Source organism: Oxyura jamaicensis, chromosome 8 (assembly GCF_011077185.1).
Source record: "Oxyura jamaicensis isolate SHBP4307 breed ruddy duck chromosome 8, BPBGC_Ojam_1.0, whole genome shotgun sequence".
Lineage (NCBI taxonomy): Eukaryota > Metazoa > Chordata > Aves > Anseriformes > Anatidae > Oxyura > Oxyura jamaicensis.
The window spans coordinates 27363492-27385811 of NC_048900.1; the positions used below are offsets into that span (position 1 = coordinate 27363492).

The 22320-nt window shown below is 45.9% G+C and overlaps 1 protein-coding gene across 2 annotated transcripts; it reads right to left on the reverse strand.

Moving 5' to 3' along the window:
• Positions 1-499: 499 nt before the first annotated feature.
• FYB2 (FYN binding protein 2) lies at positions 500-22197 on the reverse strand. Of its 2 annotated transcripts, none has more exons than XM_035333256.1 (20): positions 21988-22197; positions 18130-18829; positions 17001-17195; positions 15927-15960; positions 13569-13657; positions 12802-12830; positions 11531-11562; positions 10727-10811; positions 10228-10381; positions 8358-8475; positions 8213-8253; positions 7842-7911; positions 5766-5846; positions 4739-4767; positions 4037-4097; positions 3383-3475; positions 1699-1783; positions 1254-1410; positions 1068-1101; positions 500-642 (listed from the first exon to the last, which is right to left on the reverse strand). In XM_035333256.1, the coding sequence occupies exons 1-20, from the start codon at positions 21994-21996 to the stop codon at positions 633-635; spliced, it is 2106 nt and encodes a 701-aa protein (XP_035189147.1). In that variant the 5' UTR covers positions 21997-22197; the 3' UTR covers positions 500-632. The 2 variants fall into 2 exon arrangements, with proteins under 2 accessions (XP_035189147.1, XP_035189146.1); XM_035333255.1 differs by having other exon boundaries at positions 8213-8256; positions 21988-22196.
• Between the last annotated feature and the right edge of the window lie 123 nt (positions 22198-22320).

Below are 22320 nucleotides of genomic sequence, written 5' to 3' on the forward strand. Positions count from 1 at the left end.
CCTGCTGCTAAGCAGCGGGGGAAGCCAAAAGGCAGCCTTTACATATCTTGGATGCCTGAGTTAGCTTGCAAAAATAAAGTAAATTTTTACTGAAAGCTTTATTTACTTTTTAAAATGTATTTTTTTATTATTATTATTTGAAAGGAATGACTTAACTTTTCCACTATTTTATACACTGAACCTAGCAAGACTGTAGTAAATTCTTGTTGTCTCAATACTTCTATCAAGAACAAAAATTTATATAATTTGCTTTTTAGAGGAACCTAGCAATTTGCTTTATGGAAACCTAGCAATTCCAGCACCTAAGATGGGCAGTAACAAATGGATGCAGAGTAATTAAATTTCTGTTTTCTGCATGAGATTATCTCATCAATGCAGAAACGTAAGCTACTTCGGAGCTGAACAAGGAGGTACTCCAGAAAATGAGAAACCCTGAAAATACCTAAAGTTGACAAAAACAGTGAACTCATTCAAAATAGACAAAAAATGAAAGTGTCTCTTGCACGCTTACCAGTATAAGTGTAAAAAATAAAACTTTATTTACATGGGCATCAGGTCTGCGCTGTTGACAAATGTGGGCTCTCACGGACATGTGAAGCTCAGAAGGGTGCTGCGGGGATGCTCCAGGGAGGTTAGTACTGCCTGTAAAAGAAGAGAATTTCACAGCAACAGGCACGTTGGCAATAGGAGGGAGGTTCATTTGTAGCAATTACAATGGGGCATGCAAAGAAATGCTGTCACAGCAGGGGGTTTAAGGAGGTGTTTTGGAAGGGCGATGCACAGAGACTGGGCCTAGTTTGCTGCAGATATGAATTAATATGGCATGGCTGAAGGCAGTCAAGAATCTCCAGTTTATACAGGTTGTGACTGGACAAGGTTTTTTTTTAAGCTGTAATCAGACTGGAAACTTGGGTAACTAATGGCAGATTGAAACAAGAAATATTTAATATTTAATGCTGTCTGTCTACACTAGCCCGTCTTCAGAAGTTTAAAGCACATTTCTCTAGATTTCAAATATCCATATAGAGGAAGAAAATATGCATCACAATAAATAAAGTCCAATTTACCTGAAGTTTAAATGCTCCACTAGAACATACCCATCTGAAAAAAAAAGGAAGAAAAAGAAGCAAATCAGAAAACTTCTGAGCAAATACAGGGGCAATGGCTAAGCACATACTATTATTTGCTAAGCCAATTTGCTCCTTTAAACTAGACTGATGACCACTCATACCAGAGAGTTTCTGCAAACTTACATCTGCCCTCCGAATTGCGGCATATCACAGCATTGCCGTCCGTGACATCGATCACATCCAGCTGCTCGCCAGCTGTGAGCGGGAGATCAGCTCTCCTCTTACTGGGGACGGAGCACTCAGCCGTCGCGGTGTTGATGACACTGATCTCCTTATCATACTGCAGGAAGGAAATGAAAGCACACATCATCCTACAGGCGTTTGTGATGTCTTCAAGGGCCGGGGGAGGGATGGAGGGAACAGGTTGTGAGGCCTTGGGACTGGAGAGGGGGAAAAGCCCCAAAACATCCCTGATGGAGATGCTGGAGGAGGGGAAAACACAGCAGGCCAGGTGGATTTCTCTCCCAACATAGCTAAGGAGCAACAACTTTTCACTGTGCAATGCTTAAGCATGACACATCTGCTTTCCTCCTATGGCACAGATAAGGCTCTAAAAAGGCTCACATACCAGAAACATTTCTCTAAAAATCTTCTCTTCTTTTTCCATCTTCTTGTTTTTTCCTGCGTTGTTCTTCTTGACTTTGAAGATACTTCTGCACCAAGAGAAACACGCATTCAGCATCATTTCAGTATCCTCTGGCACTGAGACAGCGGGAAATGCAACCCAGAGCCTTGCTCCAGGTTTGTCTGCAATGAACTCTTGCAAGAGCAAAGCACACCATTCATACCATATTTCATAAATGGATGAATATGCAACTCAGATTTATTGGTGAGCATAACTTGAGCCATTTGGTATCTCCATTTGAAACAAGGGTTCTCACTGTAAATGGCATGAGAACAAATAAACACTTTATCAAGGGCTTCAAATCAGTTGTGGTTTTGTAGAAGACAATTGACTTTTCCCCCAGCAATTAGTCTCCTGTTTTTATTTATATTCAGACACAAATGGTTCCCAGGTAACTTTTATCATGAGCCGATAATGAAAGCAGGGCTCAACACAGCCCTGCAGGTTTGTGTTGCTTTTTTAGCACATGGAGGAGAATGTCACTGAAGCAGAATTTTATAAGACACTATAAAAACAAAAACAAGCTCTTACAACCAAGTAAAGGGGAGCAAAGGCCATGGATATGGAGATGCCACTCTTTCTGGTTTATACATGGGGTTAACGCTGTGACATTCATTTTAAAACTAAAATGGGGAGAAAAAAAAAAAAAAGAACACTTGCAATAAATTATTCACTCTTGGCTAACTTTCATGCTTTCAGTTTTAAGAGGAAGGGGAAACAAGAGCTGAAATTAGGGACATCTAAACTGTTAAGTAATTTGCCATTGGCAGAATCTGCTCGCAGGAGCTGCGCTCTCTAAGGAGCAGATGAAATCGCATTGGCTTCCTGATATTCCCTACAATTATACACATGACTTTGCACAACACAACAAGCAGTGTTTTAGCAACCCCATGCAGGAACTCTGTGGTAAGAACCCAGAAAGCATATCATTGATTTCCATTTGTTTGAAGTTGCAGGGGCTGGGCCATGAAAAGCTCGTTGCAGTACACATTTTTCTGATCTAAAAGGGAAATGAAATTGCCTGCTTCCATGTGAGGTTTTGCAGCACTGGTAACAAAGTTTTATCTTCAATTTTATGTGCACAAATGGTACAGCAAGAGGCAATGTGATAAACATTGCTGGGAAAAAAAAATAATCCAAGATATCAATGCTTTAAATAAGGGCAATGGGAACATGCAGGATACTGTGTATGGGTCTTCAAAAAGAGTGGCCTTGCTAAAACAGCAACAGCTGATCTGTGGAGATCAAATATTTAGTCAAGGCACAATGAGGGAAGGAATGGGACTGAGCATAACAGAAAAGCAGCCCAATGCATAGCAAGGAACACTTTTTTTTTTTTTGTCTCAGCTAAGCAGGAAGACCACATACACCTTCAGGATGAGACCCTCAAGGCATCCCCCACTTGCACACAACTCAGATCCAAGAATTTGTTTTGCCTTCAAAATACTTTCCATAAAGTTTCCAAAAGCTGGGCTCAAAGGAAAAGGACCCTGGAGCAGCAGCCAAACACCAATGTTTGCTTAAGCAAGGGCATCCTGCTCCTGGAAGTGACTTAAGAGAACCACATCACAACACACCCCGCACAAAGTCAGACAACATGGGAAAAACACTTAATGCAAGTAAAGACCTGTCCACATCGTCACAGCTTTTCCTTCGGTCCTTCTCATCTCTTGACATCAGGAATTTTGGCATCCAGGTTTTGTACTTGTCATCCTTCTCCCTGAGAGGAGAGAGGGGAAAGAGCCACACAAATTGAGGTCTTGCAGCAGAACACATCCCCTCCCTGAACCCACATTGGTACAAAGCCACGATTTTTCCCCTCTGCCTCCCCCCACATCTCCCACCCAGACGCAAGCATGTGCTGTGCTTTGTACCAGCACACGCTGCCGCTGTGATCATCTGGCAGCCAGGCACTGAGACATGCTGTTCCTATTAAAAGTAATTTTTCTGACAAGGAGCTTGCCAGGACCGTGCTGATTATCGGCTCTGGGAGCTGGGCTTTTCCTTCCTTAGGAAAACTATCTGAGTTTTGCTGTGCGGCAGCGAGCGGCTCTCCCCTTTTCACATCTCTGGCACTAACTACGTCATGTCAAAGAAACATTTTGGGGGGATGTTTCTTGCCAAATTAAACACACAAGCAGAGTGCATCTGGACTGTCTCCAGAGGAGCGGGTCCTGCCCAGCTTATGACCCTTGGTACCTCGTAGCCCTACAGGGTCCCCAGTCTCACACCAAGTGCCCCATCTCCTTGTCCATCCCCTGGAGAAGGCCCTGCTCCTCACCTGGACTCTCTCTGCCCCGCCTCGACGTCGTCATACACCACGTCCTCCTGGGAGACATTCGCTGGCACCCAAATGCAGCAGAAATTTGGGAAATGTCATTCCGAGCCTGGCACTCAACACAAATTTATCGCAGAAGAGGATAGGGATGCTGTAAGCCACCCAAGCCAAAGGGTCCAAGGCAAGGCAAAAGGAAGAGCCTCACAGCTCCAAAAAATGGCCAAAACTCCAGCACGAATCAAGATGCTGGGGCTTGCCAGAGGTGTTTGTGGGCAGTTTTCTTTCCCAAGGACACAGAGGGTTCGCTCCAGCACCCTGCCATGGTGGGGACAGTTGGTGTGCCCATCCCACTTACAGAAGGCACAGCCCTGTCCCTCCAGCAAGCAGTTAATGCCTGATCAGCAATGGAGCTTTGCAGAGAGCTGCTGGAGAGCAGTGGCCATGGTTCAGCCCAGACCGCTTCCCACATTGCCTTCCAAGATACATCCAAATCTGCAGGATCTTAAAACAAAACTACCAAAAAATAAACAAAACCCCAACACTCAACTGCAGCACAAGCCTATATTAAGCCTTCAAATTAACGTTGTCACATTACATGATTATCAGATGGGCACAATGCGTACAGTTGGTTCTCCATGGTGCAGTACATTTCCCTCTTCACGCATGCACACATTCCCAAGAGCCAGATACATGAGTGTTGCTTACCTAAGTTTGGTACCGAAATGGAACACAATCTGAGGAGAGAAAGAGGCTTTTAGAAGGAGGCTTTCACATCAGTATCAACAAAAAAAGCCACGAGCACGGACAAAGCCAGTGGCATGCTGCTGAGGCAATGCAGGGCAGCTCTGGGTGCATGGCATCCCTGACACTAACAGCTTTTGCCAAAATGCCGTCCCTTGCTAATTAATCATCTCCATCTGCTGGCAGCAACAAGAGATGTGTTCAAACAATGGGTTGTAAAAGATCTACAGTGCATGCAGAGAGCAGCCTTCCTCAGATAAGAGAGGAAAAGAATAAATAATTTGGAATTTCCAAAGTAATAAGAAAAAGTAGCCTTTTTCAGTCTTTGCCTTACATCCTGCACAGGGTGAGGCACACGCTGGCAGAGATGGAGGACAGGCTCTACAGGCAGCTACTGCACACCTGAGGAAAAGCTGAAGGAGTTTTTCCATTTAGACTTAACCAGGGTTTTAAATACTCAAATTAGAATATCTGAAAGTGTATTATAGGAAGTTACACGACATTCTTTTTTTTTTTTTGCTGCTCCCTTGTTAAACTACAGACTCAACAGTAAACCTAAACAGCAGATGCTGTTGCCAGCTTGATGACAAATGGTATTTGGAAGAAAACACTCAATCCTGAAGAGCCACATCAGCAAGCCTTTGGCTAACAGGTCCAGGCAGCAGGTATCAGGTTTCTACGTTCCCTTGAGCAGCTGCAACCTGCTGAGGTATCAGAAATGTACAAAGGGCAGCAGGGAACCTGAGAAAACTTGGATGCTGCTCTAGGACCAGCTCCTGCAGATATCTGATGCCAGAGAAGCTGCACAGATGGGCCACTGTCCACATCTTCCATAACAGCTCCTAATGAGTTGGCAGAAGCATTTTGGGTGTTATTTTTCGGGTAAGGATGAACTCACTCCTTACTTCTAGTTCCCCTGATCTCAAATTGTTGCAGATAGAGCTGCTCAGGTTTGAAGGGGGAAACAGCTGGACAACCAACGTTTCCTTACCTTAAGTTTTCCTTAAACCTGGTATTCAGTTTCAATTTCTCTATCTTAAAGAGGTTTCCAAATCTCTTTTGTCCTTCCAATCTGTCCAAAACAGAAAAGACTTTAAATTAGAGAGGCACTAGGCACTGAAGTATACAAGGTGCAGTATTCACAGCCCCTGAGATCCCAAAGCAGGTAGAGGAGAGTCAGCAGACCTTAGGCCTCACTTCAGCAATATCATTTAAGCTTATCGTTATCCTTAATAGCATCGTGTGGATGAATGATCGTTTCAATGAGATAGTCAAAGATGCAGTGAAAGGTGACTAATTACAAAGTCCACGCTCAAATCTTTTGCCTAGCTTTGAACTTTTCTGCTTTAACTGGAGTTAAAATATAAAAGAGGAGACGTCCCTCCTTGTCCTTCCCTGACCCAGCAGCTGCAGATGGATCCAGATGCATTTGGAGCAAAAACTCCTGATGAAAGGGACAACAATTCCCCAGCGGCACACAACACACATTAAAGGAGGACATCGAGAAGACTGGTATGTACCACCCTTCATCACACATTTCTGTCATGTACGCCCTTCAGAAAGACGTTCCACTGCACACACACCTCTCTGGAGCTTATGAGAGGCTGCAAAGCTACAGTGATTTTCGATTACTGTATCTGCAGAGTACCAAGATCCTCACATGGGGGACATTACCCATGCGCAAGTGCTATTAAAAATACTTTATGTATGTGTTACCACAGCTAACCCTGCATGTGGGATCCATAGAGAGGTTTTGTAGAGTGGTTTGGGGGTTAAGATACTGAGCTCTGAACCCCATCAATTTGGTCACAGCCCCAACTCTGTTGCAAAATTCCTTTGCAAACTCCAGCAAGATGCTTTGCTCCATTTTCCCATGAATTAGAAGAGTTTAATTTCTGCTACTGTCACACACCCATGTACACAGAGGTGCAGGACAGGCATGGGGTAGGAGCAGAGCTGGAGCTGCAGCTCCCTGCAACCAGTTTGAGAGGCAAGGCAGAGAGAGTCCAGGGATGGGATGCAGACACCAGCACATCTGGCTGGAGACACTTGTGCACCTCCACCACACAAGTCCTGTGGACAGTCAGCAGAGAAGTGATGCTATCACATTTAATAACTGCCCAGTCACTTCCAGGGTTTCAAGTTTCCTATACTTTTTCCCCTCTCTCTGACAGGGGCAGGCTTTACATGCATGCCTAAGCTAGGCTTGAATCCAGATGCACGCCAGTATGAGTCCCACATCCATAAGGGAAAAGCAGATGTACAGAAACACCTTATTATTCCTCCCACACTGCTCCTTAGAAGAGAGCCACCAGATGCACTCGAAGTAATTGTGTGCAGCATCCGCAGCCCATATGCCGTTCCCAAAGGCTGTCTCTATTTCTTACAAAGGGACACAGGAAATCTGCAAGGGCAGGGAACCACACAAAGCTAATAAGTAAAAACACAACTAACTTCAAGTTTCACCTTGCAGGAAGCTCAGGCTGTGTGTAAACCTGAGGCTGCAAAACTCATTGCTTTTATAACACACCCTCTGGAAGCAAACATCATGAGAAGCCCTGTAAAAAAAAGAGCAGGCTGCAAGTAACTTAGAGCATGTCAGCTGCAGGCATTAGCTCACAGCCTGGACTCCTTTCAGCTTTCCATCCTTCTGTGATCTGAAATGTCAGCATTTTGTCCCTTTTATGGGGACAATGTCCCTGTTTGTCCTTTGAGCTTTACCTCGTTGGGCGCACAAAGACGTGCCATTTTTCAGCTACAGCTGAACAAGGCTTTTGCCCAAGAGGGGAACAAGACTTTGTGCTAGCAGGGGTCTGTAAGGGGAGCACTTCCAGTGGAGGGAGAATGCTATAAGCTCTCATAGGAAGGCCTTGCTGCTAAAGGAGTTAATTTTGTTAACTGGTTTTTGTTCCCTAAGTGTCAGACAAAGGGAAAAGACAGAGGAAGGGGGGCAGAAACCCACACATACAACAACTTTCCTGGAGTTGCATTAGGAAAACAAGGCTTCCAGCCAGTACCTGGCATGTGAGATCAAGTTTGAAATACAGGCTAATAAATTGCAACTTACTCCTCTTTTGCTGGATTATCACCCCCGATCTCAACATCTTCATATGTTTCTTCGCAGTTGCTTCCTGAAACTTAAAACCAAGGCACGCCATTATCACAAACCACGTTCAGTAGCGATGAGGTGAGTTTTGCTGGACAAATTGCATCCAGGCCATTACATGTTACCCTGACAGAGGCTTCAAAGTTGCTCAAATGAATTCCATGCTAGACACGTGTATTGCTCCCCACTGCTTTTAATGGGAATTGAGAGCAACTGGGCCCAAGGAGACACTATAGATGTTGAAAGTTAAATGAAGGTATTCACGTCATCTACCAGGCACCAGCCCAAATTAAAAGCAGCCCTGTTCAAGCTACCCCATGTGCTGCACTTACTGCTGCCTGAAGCAGACGGACTCGAGACATCTGATGCATGGCTGCTAGAAGACAAGACAGAAGCATTACTTGGGGTTTTACTGCAGCCTAGTTTATAAAAGACATTTAATTTCAGCCATTGCAGTGAGCCCCTGTCCATACTCACAGTCTATCTTGCAGTCCTTCAACATCATCATACACGTCCTCTGGTGTCAGCGGAGTGCTGTGGCTCAAGGCTGTTTCTTCTCCACCTGGTGTTGGAGCACCAACATACACATAGCATGCTGGAAAAGAGAAAGGATTCTTTGCTTTGGGAGCTTGTCTAAGCAACTTCTCTCAAGGCAAGGAGAGCTGTTGAGGATGGCACTTGGAGTCCAGAAAACTCTCTGCTCTGAGCTACTTTCAGAAGAACTTTAAAATAGTGTAAGTTTTAAGACTTTAGAAAAAAAAAATTAAACTACAAGTTTTGAAATATTTTAGGTTTAAAAAAATATATATATCCATCAATATTCTCAGTTGTAGCAGCTTTGAGCCAATTCCTCTTCGGCTGAAAACATCCCAAGGGACTATTCACAGATGTTTGCAGGTGTGATTAAAGGGAAGGCTTAGCATGGCTGCTAGAGCTGCTGAGACCCAAATAACGGGCCAGTCCTTCGGGAATCCATGTGTAAATCAACAAGTTGGAAAGGAGACGAGGAGGGAGAGCCTCCCAGAAATGTTTTCCACCAGGGGATGGAAACAAAGCATGAGAGCTGCACCTCATGAGGTTAGAAAAAGATTATTACTGGAGAACTCTGTTCAGTGGCAATATTAAATCCGTAATGAAGTTAAAAGAAGAGTTGGAATAATATAGAAATACAGCCACAAAAAAAAAAAAAAAAAAAAAAAAAAAAAAAAAAAACAGATACTGTTCCTAAATGAACACAGGTCCATGCAATAAGTCTCACCAGAAGCATGTAGCACCACAATATGCCCTAGTTAATGACAGAAATTTCTGCAAAATATTCAGGGCCCAGAGAGCAACTCTCTTTGAGGAGGAGAAGGATGGGGGGGTTGAGGGAACACCAGTTCTCAGAGTCAGCCCCTCCAGTGGAGCAATAGCAGGAGGCCCACCATGAGTACTTCAAAAAAAAAAAAAAAAAAAAAAAAAAACAACAGAATTTTCCTCCAGCCATCGAAAGGTCAAGCAAACCAGAAACACCGCTTACAAAAACAGACACCAACCAAACCGGAAAATGACTATGAAGTAATTCAAAATTAAAAGGAAACAAATCCCCAGAACCACACCAATAACAACCACAGCCGATTTGCACTTTCTCCATCACACCCCTGTTCTGCCCACAGTGCCCAGCAGAGCTGCCTTTCTCTCCCGCACCTCTGAAATCCTGCCATAGCACACTAACGGCTTGCAGGGGCAGGGTCAAGCCTTAGCACAACGCAGCTCACCACACTTACACCTGAAGCTGCGAAGTAGCATTTACAGAGGAGACGTGGCTGGGTATAACTGCAGCTCAGGTGCATGTCACCAGCTCTGGATGCTATCTCAGAGCACCTTGAGAGGAGGAGCCCAGGGTCAGATGCTGTAACCATACAAGAAGGCTCTCTGGAGCCACTGAGAGGCTAGAGCAAGGAATTATCATCCATCTAAAGAGACAGGGGGAGACGCCAGGCTCTCATCCTGCTCATGTGTGTTTCTACCACAGGCCCTGGCCAAACACTCTTCTGAGACTCTATAAATTATGAGAAGCAGAGGAGATGGATTTCAGCTCTCTTGGATAAGGGCAATCTGCTAGAAAAACAAACACCTCAGTTTGAGTTATGCAGATGGTTAACCAACTTAGGAAGCTATTTGCAAAGCCAAAATAAATGATTCAGACCAGAGTATAAATGTGCATGCAACCTTTTGCCCTGGTTTAACTAAATTGGTTCAAGAGTTCCATCCAAATTTAACATTTTTTCCCATATGGAAGAGACATTTGGGCAACAGATGGGACCGAGGATTGAGGAAACACTCAACAGCCAAATGAGATACTCACAGGGCTCTGCTCTGTCTTTTGCCAGCCCCTGTGGGGTAAGATGCTTTGCAGGCTGGGTCCTGGCCACATCTTGCTTCATATGCAGCACCTTCATTCCACCTCTACCATCTTCCCTGGTTTGGCTGCTGAGAGATACGTATTCGTTTCCACCTGCCTGAGATAGACATTTGGTTCAGTGGATACAGTCTTCAGAAACAGCTTTCTGACTTAAGTTAATATAACATACATATAAGAATATAAGTTATCCTTCTGTGGACTTAGAAGGGTTTCACATCCTTTTTCCATTAGGGATTTCTGGTAGATGTACATGCTGCTTGGCAGCATTACAGGCCTTTTAGGCAGTGCCAGTTGGGCAATGGGCAAGCAAAGGAGAAGACAGAAACAAACAAACAAGTGACTAAAGAATCAAATATTTCAAGTGTTTCATGAACAAAAGGAGAGTAGGAGGAGAAGAAATAACCTCCAGTAATTATTAAAATCAGTCTTAAGGATATGATACCTTGAGCATTTTCTTTACTTCCTGTTTCACTCTTTCAAGACTTGGTTTTTCCTCTTTTTCATCCTTTATTATAAATCTCCCAGGACTGAAAATTTCAGAAATGAGAGGGATCTCAGAAAAGAGACACTTTAGTAAAGTCACCAACAAACATGTTGCTTTATGTCTGTGTCACAATAAGCAGCTCGTTTTCCCTTTGAATGGAGTAGGTGCCATAAACACCACTGGTATTGTCAGGACAAATCCAAATCTAAAGGCCAATGGTTACTTGGAAAAGAAACAAGCTAAGATGACTTTTTTTTCCCCCACAACATCACATTTCCCCCTTGAAGTTATCCCCTTTTATCATGTACTTCTTCAACTGGCAGAAAGAAAAATAATAATAATAATAAAAAAGCCTTCAGCTAGTGACAGTAATTAACCACCGCCAGGAGTTTGAAATGTGCCATCTACAGGGTGAAATTTGGTGTGGACCTTGCCTTACCACACAGCTTTGGAACTGGGCCTCCCAGTCTGAGAACTCAATGCCTCTCCCTTCTTATGCTGAAAGAGTTCAGGTTTCAGTATGAAAATACTTTTTTTGTGTGTGTGTGCCAGCAGAAAGAGACAACCCCCTCAACCAACTCTTTATAATGAAACAAACTGAGAAACCTTAAGTGCTGATGCAGAAGGGCTTGATCATCTACATTGTCCTGGTCATGAAATTTATGAAATTTAATTCTATTTCCTGAGCGTTACAATATCGTAACCCTAACCTGGGTTAGTTGTGGGGTTAGAAGAAGCCTGGGAGAATGGAAAGGAAATTACCTGGATTTGCCAAAGAGAAAATTCTTCTGTTTCTAGAATAAAGAAGAGGAAAGCTTTCAGGCACTCTGCTTTCTGCAGCAGTCAAACTTTTATACAATACCTCAACTGTCAGCTAGTATTTAAAGAAATACTTCTTTAGAGAACCCAGAAGCATTTTACATTTGGAATAGTCATCATACAAGGATGTTTTCTCTACTTGCAGGACAGGGGATACACATATTGACAAACTATATAGAAATAACATAACAGTGCAAGTGATAAGGCCAATGAAGCTACTGGTCAGAAATACAGCAATTACAGGCTGGAGAGCTCACAGCAGAGGAGGAATGGTTTTTTATTACTTAAAGATTTTCCAACCTTCCATAAAATAAGACTGCAGATGAGCCAGAGAACCTCTCTGCAAATCATGCACAGATAAGTGCATTTGGAAGCCTACACTGTTTCCTGGACAATTTGATTGCTTTGCAAGTCAGTATTTGAAAGTGGAGTCTGACCTTTTCCAAAGACCAGTTCCCCCTCTTTTAGCAGAGCCAGAAACAACACCCCATCGTCCCCTGCCACGAAGGGACTTGCTCTCTCAGCCCAGCTACCGACCATGAGTTACAGACTCATGCAGCCACACTGGGCTTCCCTGGGGACACCTGCAGCAATTCATCCCCTGCACCACCCTGCAGGATGCCTCCCCTGCCAAGGTGAACTGCCACCAGTTTTGTAGCCAGGGCAAAATGAGAAGTGTTGGGGCATAGCAGCAGAGATCCCTGCAGCAGAGGACGAGAACCCGTATGGTCATCCCCACAAACCTTGCCCTCACTTATGAGCCAAAGCTCAAAGAACACTGCTGTGACAAAGAAGCTAGTTCACTTTTGCTTTTATGCCTTCAAAGAGGGATTACTAGCACCACCTTGCCTTTGGCAGGAATTTCCAGAGCAATTCAGTGGATTTTGCCTTCAAGAATTTATGATCTTGATACTGGTGCTTGACACTTACTTGGTCTCCTACCAACGTCCAGATGGTGTTACCACTTCCTTACATGTTTGCAGAGGAAGTCAAGGGAACTGACTCTCACCTCAACTGTATTTGGAAACCTCATTAATCTTCATGTCCCCTCTGCATTTTCTTATTTATTCTTTGAGAGTCTTCACAGACAACACACATACAGAAATACCCAGCATATAAGAAATATGAAAATTAAAAGCTTCTAAGATAGGAAAACACAGGATGCACGTTTCAGCCAAACCCGAAAGGTGAAAACAGGTTGTGAAGAGACTTACCTTCTGATCTTGAGGCTCTATCTTTGGTACTAGAAAAGATATTTGTGAGCAGGTATTAGTTTTTAGTAAACATTATATCACTGTACTTTCATTTGCAGCCCCCAAATTTAGCCCATATGCTCAACATCCAGGCACACATTCACCATGTTATACTGCCCAGGGTCCTTGAATTTGCTGTTTAGTACTGGTTTATGTTCTGAGCACTGCAGCATCAAGTCAGGCTGGCCACAATTTTCACAGTCCTTGGGGCAAACCCAAGAGGGTCTTGGTGGGTCTCCCCAAGGAGGTTGCTTTGCTTCTGTTCCAATGAGAGATTAAAACAACGAACAAGACAGAAACTGATTTCCCCTCCAAGTGGAAAATATTTTTTTAAAAAGGCAAAAAAAAAAAAAGTAGTGATGGAAGAGGAGATGGAAAAGAGCCTTACACTGAAAGCCCCCATTGACAAGAAGACACTTAGGTCTACTTCACTATCTTCTTCCCTTTCCCTTCCACATGAGCAATGTCTTTTGAATTCTCCCTGCTGCATTTTTACTGTAAACAGCATCTCACCATGAAAATGCTAACTTATTTTCTGGTCAGTGCCCTAGAGTCCTCATACCCTGCCAGCGTGCAGAGGGACAATACAGGCAGTCATCTGTTCAGCCCAACCAACGTGCCACTGCTTTTTTTTTTTTTTTTTTTCCCTTCAGCTAAAGAAGAGATAATATTGCCTTTTTTTAAAAGGCAGCATGTGATTCCTTTAACAGTCTAGTCTTGCAAAGTACCTTCAATGACACGCAAGGTTGTGGTGTCCCCAGACTGATTCGGGTACGTCAGGGTTTCTTCACGATTATGCTGCTCTTCAAGTTGAGCGCTGAGAGGATAAAAGAAAAGAGAGGAGATTTTTTTTTTTTTTCTGGCCTTTTTAGAAGTCTGAAAAAAATGTATTCATCTTAAGGACAAGAACTTCAAGTGCTTTGATACAGAGTCTACAAAAAAGCAAAGTGAAATCAAGAATTCCTCAGAGGGAGAGGAGACCTGTGCACGATGTGGGACTCAGCTGAGCCTCCCCGTGACCCCACACTACCACTTGCTTTTCCTTTAGGAGGTTGTGCTGCAGATACAGAGCTTGAAGAACACCAGGGGACTTGGTACTGGGATTATGGTCCTCTGCCTATAGTGATCCCTCAAGGAGAAATGGAACAAAAAGACCATGGAAATCTGAGTGCAACCTTTTTCAAACTTACTGCAACTACTTAAAAAATAATAACAACCCCATTGCACTGTTCAGCAGGATGTTTCTCACTTACAGAAACAGGAAAAACAATCAGATATCAGAGGGTACATACAAAGGCCCTGCTCCTGAGCTGTGGGCTCTGTGCTGGTAGTGTCCAACCCCACAACACACAGCCTCAATATTAGGATTCCCAGCCCAGACCCTCTCTCCTCAACCTCCTTTTTCCCTTTCCTCCTACAGGAATTCAAATTAGCACCATTTGGGAATGGGTACAGAGAGAAACACAAGCCTTCTCAGGGTTCCCAGGCAAAGTCAGGTTGTTTCATACAAACAACTTAAAAAAAACTAACACAAATAGTGGGGGAAAGGGCCTCTTCCAACCCCATCCACCTGGGAAACAGTAGGAGAAGGGAGGCTTGGCTCATTTGTTTGGGTAGCTATGGAGGCAATCCCCTGGGTGGGCAGGGTGCTGAGAGAGCATCAGGAAGAGCTTCAGCAAGAACTGCACGGCATATCTGTTACCACCAAGTCTATAATAAAGCTCAGGGAGGGACTGGTTTCCTTTGAATCACCTTGCTGCCACAACTGCAATTCTACAGAGGAAGAACCAGGTAATCGGTGCAAACTGCAGCAAGAGGAACAAAGAGCTCTAGGTGCATTTTGACAGTTGTGAAGTTGTGAAGTCAGAGTGAGAAATGACAGATAAAGATGGGCAGAAACTTGAGCTGACACCAAAGGATTCCCTGGTTAGGAAGAACCCTGGCCCTTCACCTCCCAAACCCAGCCCTGGGGTAAAATAGCATCCTGAGGTAAAATAACATCCTGGGAGCTTGGTTGGGCACCAGACCATTGTTGGTAAGCACCACAGTGCTCCACCGGACCTGAAACACAGCTGGGCAGGTGGATCCCTGCCTATTTATCCCCAAACAAGGAGTTGGAGCCCGGGAGCCCGGGATTAGGTGCCCTAAGCAACAACACCAGGGGCTCTGAGGGACTGGGTTTTATTACAGGTGAGGCTCCCAGCTCTGGGATTCAGGGAGGAAAATTTCTCCCATTATTTGCTGTTATGCAATTAATTTGTTTCCCCGTTTACAACATGGTTAATATTTAACAAGTGACCTATTGTAAAGGCCATATCACAAGTACAAGAGAAAGATCGCTAATCTTGATGTAATGAGCTACCAGGACAGCTTCCTTGTGGTGCATGACAGTTATTCGGCTGGTTATTTTTTGACCAGTTCTCTTTTGACAAATAAAGGCTGAAAGTTAATCAAAACACAGGCCAGCCCTGGCAGGAACACTTCACGATGTAAAAAGCATAACTGTCTGTGTTGTTCACTGCAAGAGCTCATTGTTTCAGCACTGAAGGTATGTTAAGAATTTGGCTCTTTTTCCTCTAGTTCAGCCATTCTGTTTCCCATTTTCACAGTACGTTCATGCATCCAACACATATAGGTCCACATACCTGTCCAAAACAGGTATACGAACACTTCCCTACAAACCAACATCTCTTTGGTACAGAACCGGGACCACCCTATGACCCCTCATGACAAGTCAGAGGCATACCAGAAGAAGCCAGGATCCCCTAGCACACCGAAACAATCATGTCTGAGATTTTTTGATCCATTTCATACATGGTCACACCAGAAGCTGAACTGACCATCTCACATCGCCCAGTGAAGGGTTTCGGATGGCCGCCCCATGAAATTCTCACCTGGGCATCCGGAGGTGGCTGAAGCCAGAGGGCAGGGGCAGCACAACCCTTGCTGTGCAAACACACAGTGAGGCTGCTGCCAAAACCCCAACACCTGCCGGGGCTTTGTTTCTGCAGCAGCTCTCAAAAGCATCACCTCGCCGAAAACCTCAGTGGGTGAGAGGGAGCGGGGTGCACCCGCCGCACGCTCACCTTTTGGGGATCAGGTAGTCCTCGTCTTCAGCAGCTGCACACAAACACACAGAGGGTTAGCCTTTGGAGGCAACAAAAATGTCTGCAGGGACGGAGAGGTGCGATGGGGAGGCCTTTCCTCCAGGCAGCACGCAGAGACAGGCATGAAATAGGATTGCCAGCGGATGTGGCTATGTTAATATGTCATTATTTCGTGTTTCCAGGCAACTGTCTCAGGCCTTCTAGAGATCAATAGTTGAGCAATATTGATAGGGCATGCAGATGATGACATATAAATAACTAGCTTCCTCCGTGCCATTTACATGTTTAGAAAAGGCAAGAACATTAGAGAAGAGTTTCAGTGAAAATCTTTCTGCCTGTGACTCTTACTAAGACCAGAGCAGAGCAACAAGCACAGGCTCAGTAAGCCAACAAGATTTTAGCTGAGCCCTTCTTAGAAACGCAGCTCCCTTTGAATTCAGCAAAAGTTGTGCCTACAGATCTGGCTGTAATTAAGCCTGTATCTATAAAGAAACAGCATTTAGCAGCTTAATAAGCAGGCCAAAATATTCTATTATGCAACATCAATAGGGTTTTATTATGGGAAACCGAACTCTTGCATTTCTTGATGTTGAAACATTTAACGACGTTGCCCTCTGTTGTATTTAAAACATAAGGGGGGGGGGGGATTAGCAGAATGGTTTCTACCAATTTTATTGTGCCTTCCCACAGCCGTGTGCTCCAGAGCAAAGGCATTTCGCATTGAAGCGGGGCGATAAAGATCAGCTCGCAGCGCCGGCAGCTGCTGCGGTTTTACGGCCAGCTGCAAAGCACTCGCAGTGGAGCTGCAGCTGGAAGGGAGGCAGGTTTCTGCATGGGGGATGGCGCCCAACGTGGAAAATTAGATCCCTTCCCCAGATTAAGGGCAAAAAGTGGTTGTGTTGCCAATGATGGGCTTTATCTAATATTTGAGGAGGACGTGAGGCATGAGCAATGACCCCTCATTTCCACGTGCCTTGTAGATGCCAATAAACTGTACATTTCTATTCATTTTCTGCAGGGCTGGTTTGGGGAGAAAGACTAGAAATCTCTTACTTGTTTCATTTCCTCTGTGGAATGAGAGCACTGCACTTCGGAAAGAGCTGAGATCAACGTTCAGGGGTCTCGGGGGCTTCCTGGGGGCAAGACCCAGGGACGCAGCTGAAGGAAGGGGTTTCACTTTCGGTGGCTTGCTGCACAGGCTGCCCAACCTTGTTTTCACTCCCAGATGGCACAGGGGATGCTCTGGCTCTGCTCCAGGGAACCACAAGCACAGGCACAGTTACTCCTCCTTGCAGCCCAAATCCACCCAGCATCATTAGTTGCTACATTGACACTTCTCACCATCACTGTTTCCTCCTGAGGTCAGCATCCCCGTAACAAAACAGGCTCTTACCATGCTACCAGAATGGAAAAGTGGAGAGAAATGACCACTTTTAGAGATTTTTACAGAGTTAGCCATGTCAGGGCTAGACTCTCAACAGCTCCCTTCCTCTTGATTATAAAACACTAGCCTAATTTTCTGTACCGATAACACTTTAATCTGACAGGATTTAGGGCTGTGGCTGTTTTCTATACCCAGCCCAAGCAGGGTGGCTTTCCAGAATAAATAAAGACTCAGTCTTGCTGTGCCCTGCTGCTCAGGCTGACGTGGGCCAGGGGAACCTCACAGCATTCACCTTCCCTTTCTGCAAGAAATACCACAAGGAGAGCACATTCTCCTTGCTCACATGGGACCTTTTGCAAAGCTGGGAGGGTACAGAGACTTCAGGCTTAAGCCATTTTAATTGGAACTAAAATATCTTTGCAGAAAATAAAAGCCTTTATACATCTGCATGAAAACCAAACAGCAGGATACAGTCATGTTTACCTTGCAATAGGCCAAGGCAAACAAAAATAAGATGTTCCCCTTTTCTCACACTTTATTCTACTCTCAGAAATTTGGCAGTGCAGTGGAGACTGGGAACACTCCTTTACCTCCAGAACCTCCAAGGAAGAACAGGAGCACTCCAACAAGCCAGATAACACCATGCTTTGAGGGGCTCAGCTTGTTCTTGCCTTCCTCCCCAACCTGTTGTGCTGTACCCTGCAGATTCAGAACACCTATACACGCTCACATGTGTGTATATATATATATATATATATATATATATAATGTATATAATAAGATTATAGCTTACTATACCTTTATGGCGTTCAGGTTGCAATGTGATTGCTGCAGTACTCTCAGCAGCTCTCCCATCTCCCCTGGCAGCCTGGGGAGAAGTCAGCCCGAGGCCACGCAGAGCATCCTTCCTCTGGGACGAGGCAGGCTGGCTTCCAGGAGGTCGCATCCTGCTGCTGTCCAGCACGGTGGGAGCATGCATCACTCTCTGCTCCGGGTGAGGATTCACGTACAAGTTCATCGCCCGCTGGGCTGGACGCTCTGTGCTTGCTTTCTCCCCGCAGGATAAAGTCTTTTCCCACATCTGCAGGGCATGGTGGAAAGATCTGGGGAGCGAAGCATCCTCAGGGGCTGGTCCTTGCTGGTCAGTGCAACAGGGAGGTGGAGGTTTCTGAGAGCTGATCTTGGGGGAGTTCAGCCCTTTCTCCAAGCTGTTTCCTTTTCGCTCTTCCTTACATCCCATGGGCTCCGTGCAGTCCAGCTTGGCCCACCGGCTGAGAGCAAAGGGCTGGGAGGCAAGATGGAGAGATTCATCCTTTGGTTTGAGTACGAGCACTTCTCTATTACCCGTGGGCACGGGACCGGACACGCCGCTGCCTCCAGAGCCTGGCTTGGGTGCGATTTTGGGGGGAGACTTCTGGCACGGCTGCACTGGCTTGTTGGCAAGGTTGGAATCATTCTGAAATTTTGCTCGGAGGGCTTTGAAATCAGTCACACCTTCCTGGGTGGGGGAAGAAAGGAGAGCACAAAACATCTGCTTTTAGAGGCAATTTATGTGATTGTTGCAGAGAAAAAGGGGGCTTCAGACTCCAAGAGGCTGGTGAAAATTTTAGAGCAAGAGAACAGAATTAGGCCACTGGAATGATCCTCAGGGTCACTAATCACTGCTGAGAAAGGTGAAAGAGCAGAGTCAGGGCTAAAGGTCTGGAGCTGAGCATGGAAATGCAACAAGCAGAGCCAGGGGGACCAGCAGAGGTGGCTCCTGCCCCCCAGCATGGCCCAGTGCTGGAGCATCGCCCTCAGGAGGGTTTGGCAAATGCCAAAACGAAGGTCAGAGCTCCCTGACAGAGGTGCTGTGATACTGCCTGTGCAGCTGGGCAGGAAGGCTGGGCCTTGTCTTCTGTATCCAAGCATCAGCTGCAGGAGAGGCCATCCCCTGCCTCCTCCAGAAAACCCTGCCACCAGGAGAGAAGCATCCTGGCTCCGGATAAGCCCTGGAACAAAACCTCCTTCCTCCACCATGCTGATTCAGCTCAGCATCCCCATCTCTCTCTGGGCCCTGCTCCCACCCCATGGCGCAGAGGACATGCAAACCACCCATGTGGCACACAAGGACAGCAAGAGCATCTCCAGGTCTGGGTGATGAACACTGGCTAAGACACTTGATTCCTCTCCAATACAGCTACCAGTCCCGAGGTTATTTGTGATTTTTTAAAAAGTAAAATAAAATAATCAATGATACCTCACTTTGAAAGGGCACTTAACATTTTGTTCACCCCTTTCTCCCCAGACATCTCGCTGTCCCGCTACAGAAAGAAGACCCCAGTTTTTGCCTGCAATGCTGCAGCTTAAACTCAGCCCCAAAATGAACTAAGGAGAAAATATGAAGAAAAATTTATGAGCTACCTAAGTCCTTGAACTGCTCTATAACTTTTTATATGCCATGATTACATTAGGTGCACTACTCTGGCAGCTTAGTTCAGTGCTGAGAACTGTAAGGCTTCACGAGAACCTGTCTAATGAGGAAATTGGAAAAAATTATCTGGGACAGAACTTCGTTATTCTGAAAAAAGCCCCAGCCTTAAGTGTTAAGGCAGAACAGATGAATAGCATACTGAGGTTTTATTGCATTTAATTGCACGATTTATTAAACACTGACAATTTCTCTTGAATAACCCCTTTCACTAACTTTATTACTTTCACAGGGTAGTGCATGATGTAAAGAGCCAGCCCTTGGGGGAGAGGTTTGAATTGCTCCAATTATATTTCATATTAGTGGTCAGCAGTGTGATGCCGTGTAAGCTGCCCAGACAGCCTAATCTAGCAGAGAGCCTACAGGGAACGGGAATTTTCAGAAGCGTACGGAGGATGAATCAGGTTTAAAACAAATCCCACGTGTCCCAGATCCCTCCAGCAATGCCAGACAGGAAATAAAGCAGCGCGGTGCCCTAATGCGATTGCACCAAGCTTTTGCACGTGCTGTAGCAACAGTTGAAGAGTTCAGCGCTGTTTACCTCTCCTTACTGATTTCCTTATGTTTCTGTAACACGTAGTTCCCCATCAGTGTCCTTGGAGATAAAGAAAGCAAAAGAAGAAGTGTCTGCGTGTCTCAGCGTGCCCAGCACCGTAAGCAAGGCAGGTTCCTGCAAAAAGGGGTTTTTGGCCAGGTGCTTGCTGGGGCAGACAGGGCTGCTGAGAGCCCCCCGGCTGGCACCTTGGATTGCGCAGAGGTGGATTCAAGGCTCCCTTTTCCCCCTTCAACTTATCGTTGCTCTTGCCTTGAAATGACAGCTTCAAACCACTCGTGTAATTAACGGGAGGGCAATCTGTGCTTAACACACTCACAGGGCCCTTCACTGCAAGAACTTTCCCCATTTTGCAGCCGCCTGGGATATTCATGGCAATGCCAAGAGCAGAGCCAGAAGGGACACAAACAACCCAGCTGGGTGCCCCAAAATTCCTAGCAGGGTTTGCAGAGATGCTCGGCATAAACCTCAACCCTAATGCCACCCCCCTTCTTGCAAAGCTCATGCAGCCCCCAGCTGAGCTTAGCAAGGTCCTCTGATGCGCAACGAGTTCTCCAGGTCTCAGCGGGGTGTTTTTCCCAGCTCTGCCTGGAGCCATTTGAGGGAGATGTGCCCTGGAAGCCCCTCGCCCGGCTCAGGGCACACATCAAGTCCCGGCCCCCAGCCCAGGGAGGTGTCACACAGCGAGGCCGGGCACCCAGCTGTAAATTAGAGTGGTCGGCACGGTGGGGAGAAACCACCCATAAATTTAAAGGACTGGCAAAAGCTCGCAGCGTGCATTACAGCTACATCTGGCCAAATAATTCACTGGGAATAATAATGCACTTGGCAAAAGAGCATGCAAGATGAGAAAGGGAGAGAATAAAAAGGAAACAAACTTTTCCCGGCCGGAAAGCTACAAGCATTACGGAGTCAGGGGACAGCTAAACTTTCCATATTTTCTCCCTATAAATAAAACACTCTTCTAACATTAATATCACGCTAGGAAGCAGAATAAAGCTCAGCCTAGGGCTCCAATAAGGACGTCTAAAGGCGTCTCTTTCTGAGAGAGCAGCAGCTGGAGGTCTGTGCCGTTATAAGGGCTGACCAAAAGGAGCCTGAGCTCTCTAGTACCTTTCTGTTTTTCTAGAAATAATCGACAGAGGGAGAGAAATCCTACTGAAGACAGGGACAGGAAGGACTGCTCGCTCCCCTCCTGACGTGCCTCTGTTTTCCTCCCCTCTGTCAATCACCGAGGGAGTTCCCGCAAGTGAATGTGTAACCAGCACTGCCCTCTGCCCACACACAGCTGCTGGCTACTCATTAACTCACCGGCTTCTCCTAAAAAAAATTTAGGAAAGTTAAAAATCCACATCTATTTTTCAGTAAATTAAGAGCGCCATTGCTGCTCATCTAAGAGCAGGGGGGAAGAAGCCCAGCACCAGCAGCCCCTCGGTGCCTGCTTTGAGGTGGGAAAACATCCCCGGGTGGCCCCACGGAGAGCAGAGCAGCGCTGGGAGCTTTCATCTCACCAAGAAGATGAGCTTCTACCTGCAGCCCTGAGTCTATAAATGTGTGGAGGGGAGCCAAGCAACAAGCATTTCATGCAGCTCAGCCCCTGCTGTGGCAGAAGGGAACAGCCCGCGGGAGTTACCACGTCCATGGCTTCTCTCCTCGGCGCTGGCGTCACCCATCCAGCCCCGCGGTGCCCTCCTGCCTCCTGCTCCGTCACCCTTCCTGCTGCCCGGCGAGGCGGAGCGAGCCCGAAACACACCTGGGCCACGGTTCTGCCCCCGGGGTGGGGAGAGCCTCACCTGGGCTCGGCCCTTCCCTCCTGCTTATCTTATCAGCCCTCCAGCTGGAGGGAGGTTTTGCCTTTTTGCAAACCAGGGATCAAAGAGTCACAAGTTCTCTTGCCCAGGTTTTGGTTTCAGCTTCGTTCCCACTGCTGGTGGAAGAGGCTCGCAGCCTGGCTGGAGGTGGGGAA

What these genes read in the sequence shown, in the direction of transcription:
- FYB2 (XM_035333255.1), bottom strand. An exon ending in CCACAGAGGAAATGAAACAA is followed by an intron (nt 15,961 to 17,000) that starts GTAAGAGATTTC and finishes GTTTGTGTGCAG; the next exon opens with CTGCTGAAGACGAGGACTAC. An exon ending in AAGTAAAGAAAATGCTCAAG is followed by an intron (nt 10,382 to 10,726) that starts GTATCATATCCT and finishes TGTCTATCTCAG; the next exon opens with GCAGGTGGAAACGAATACGT.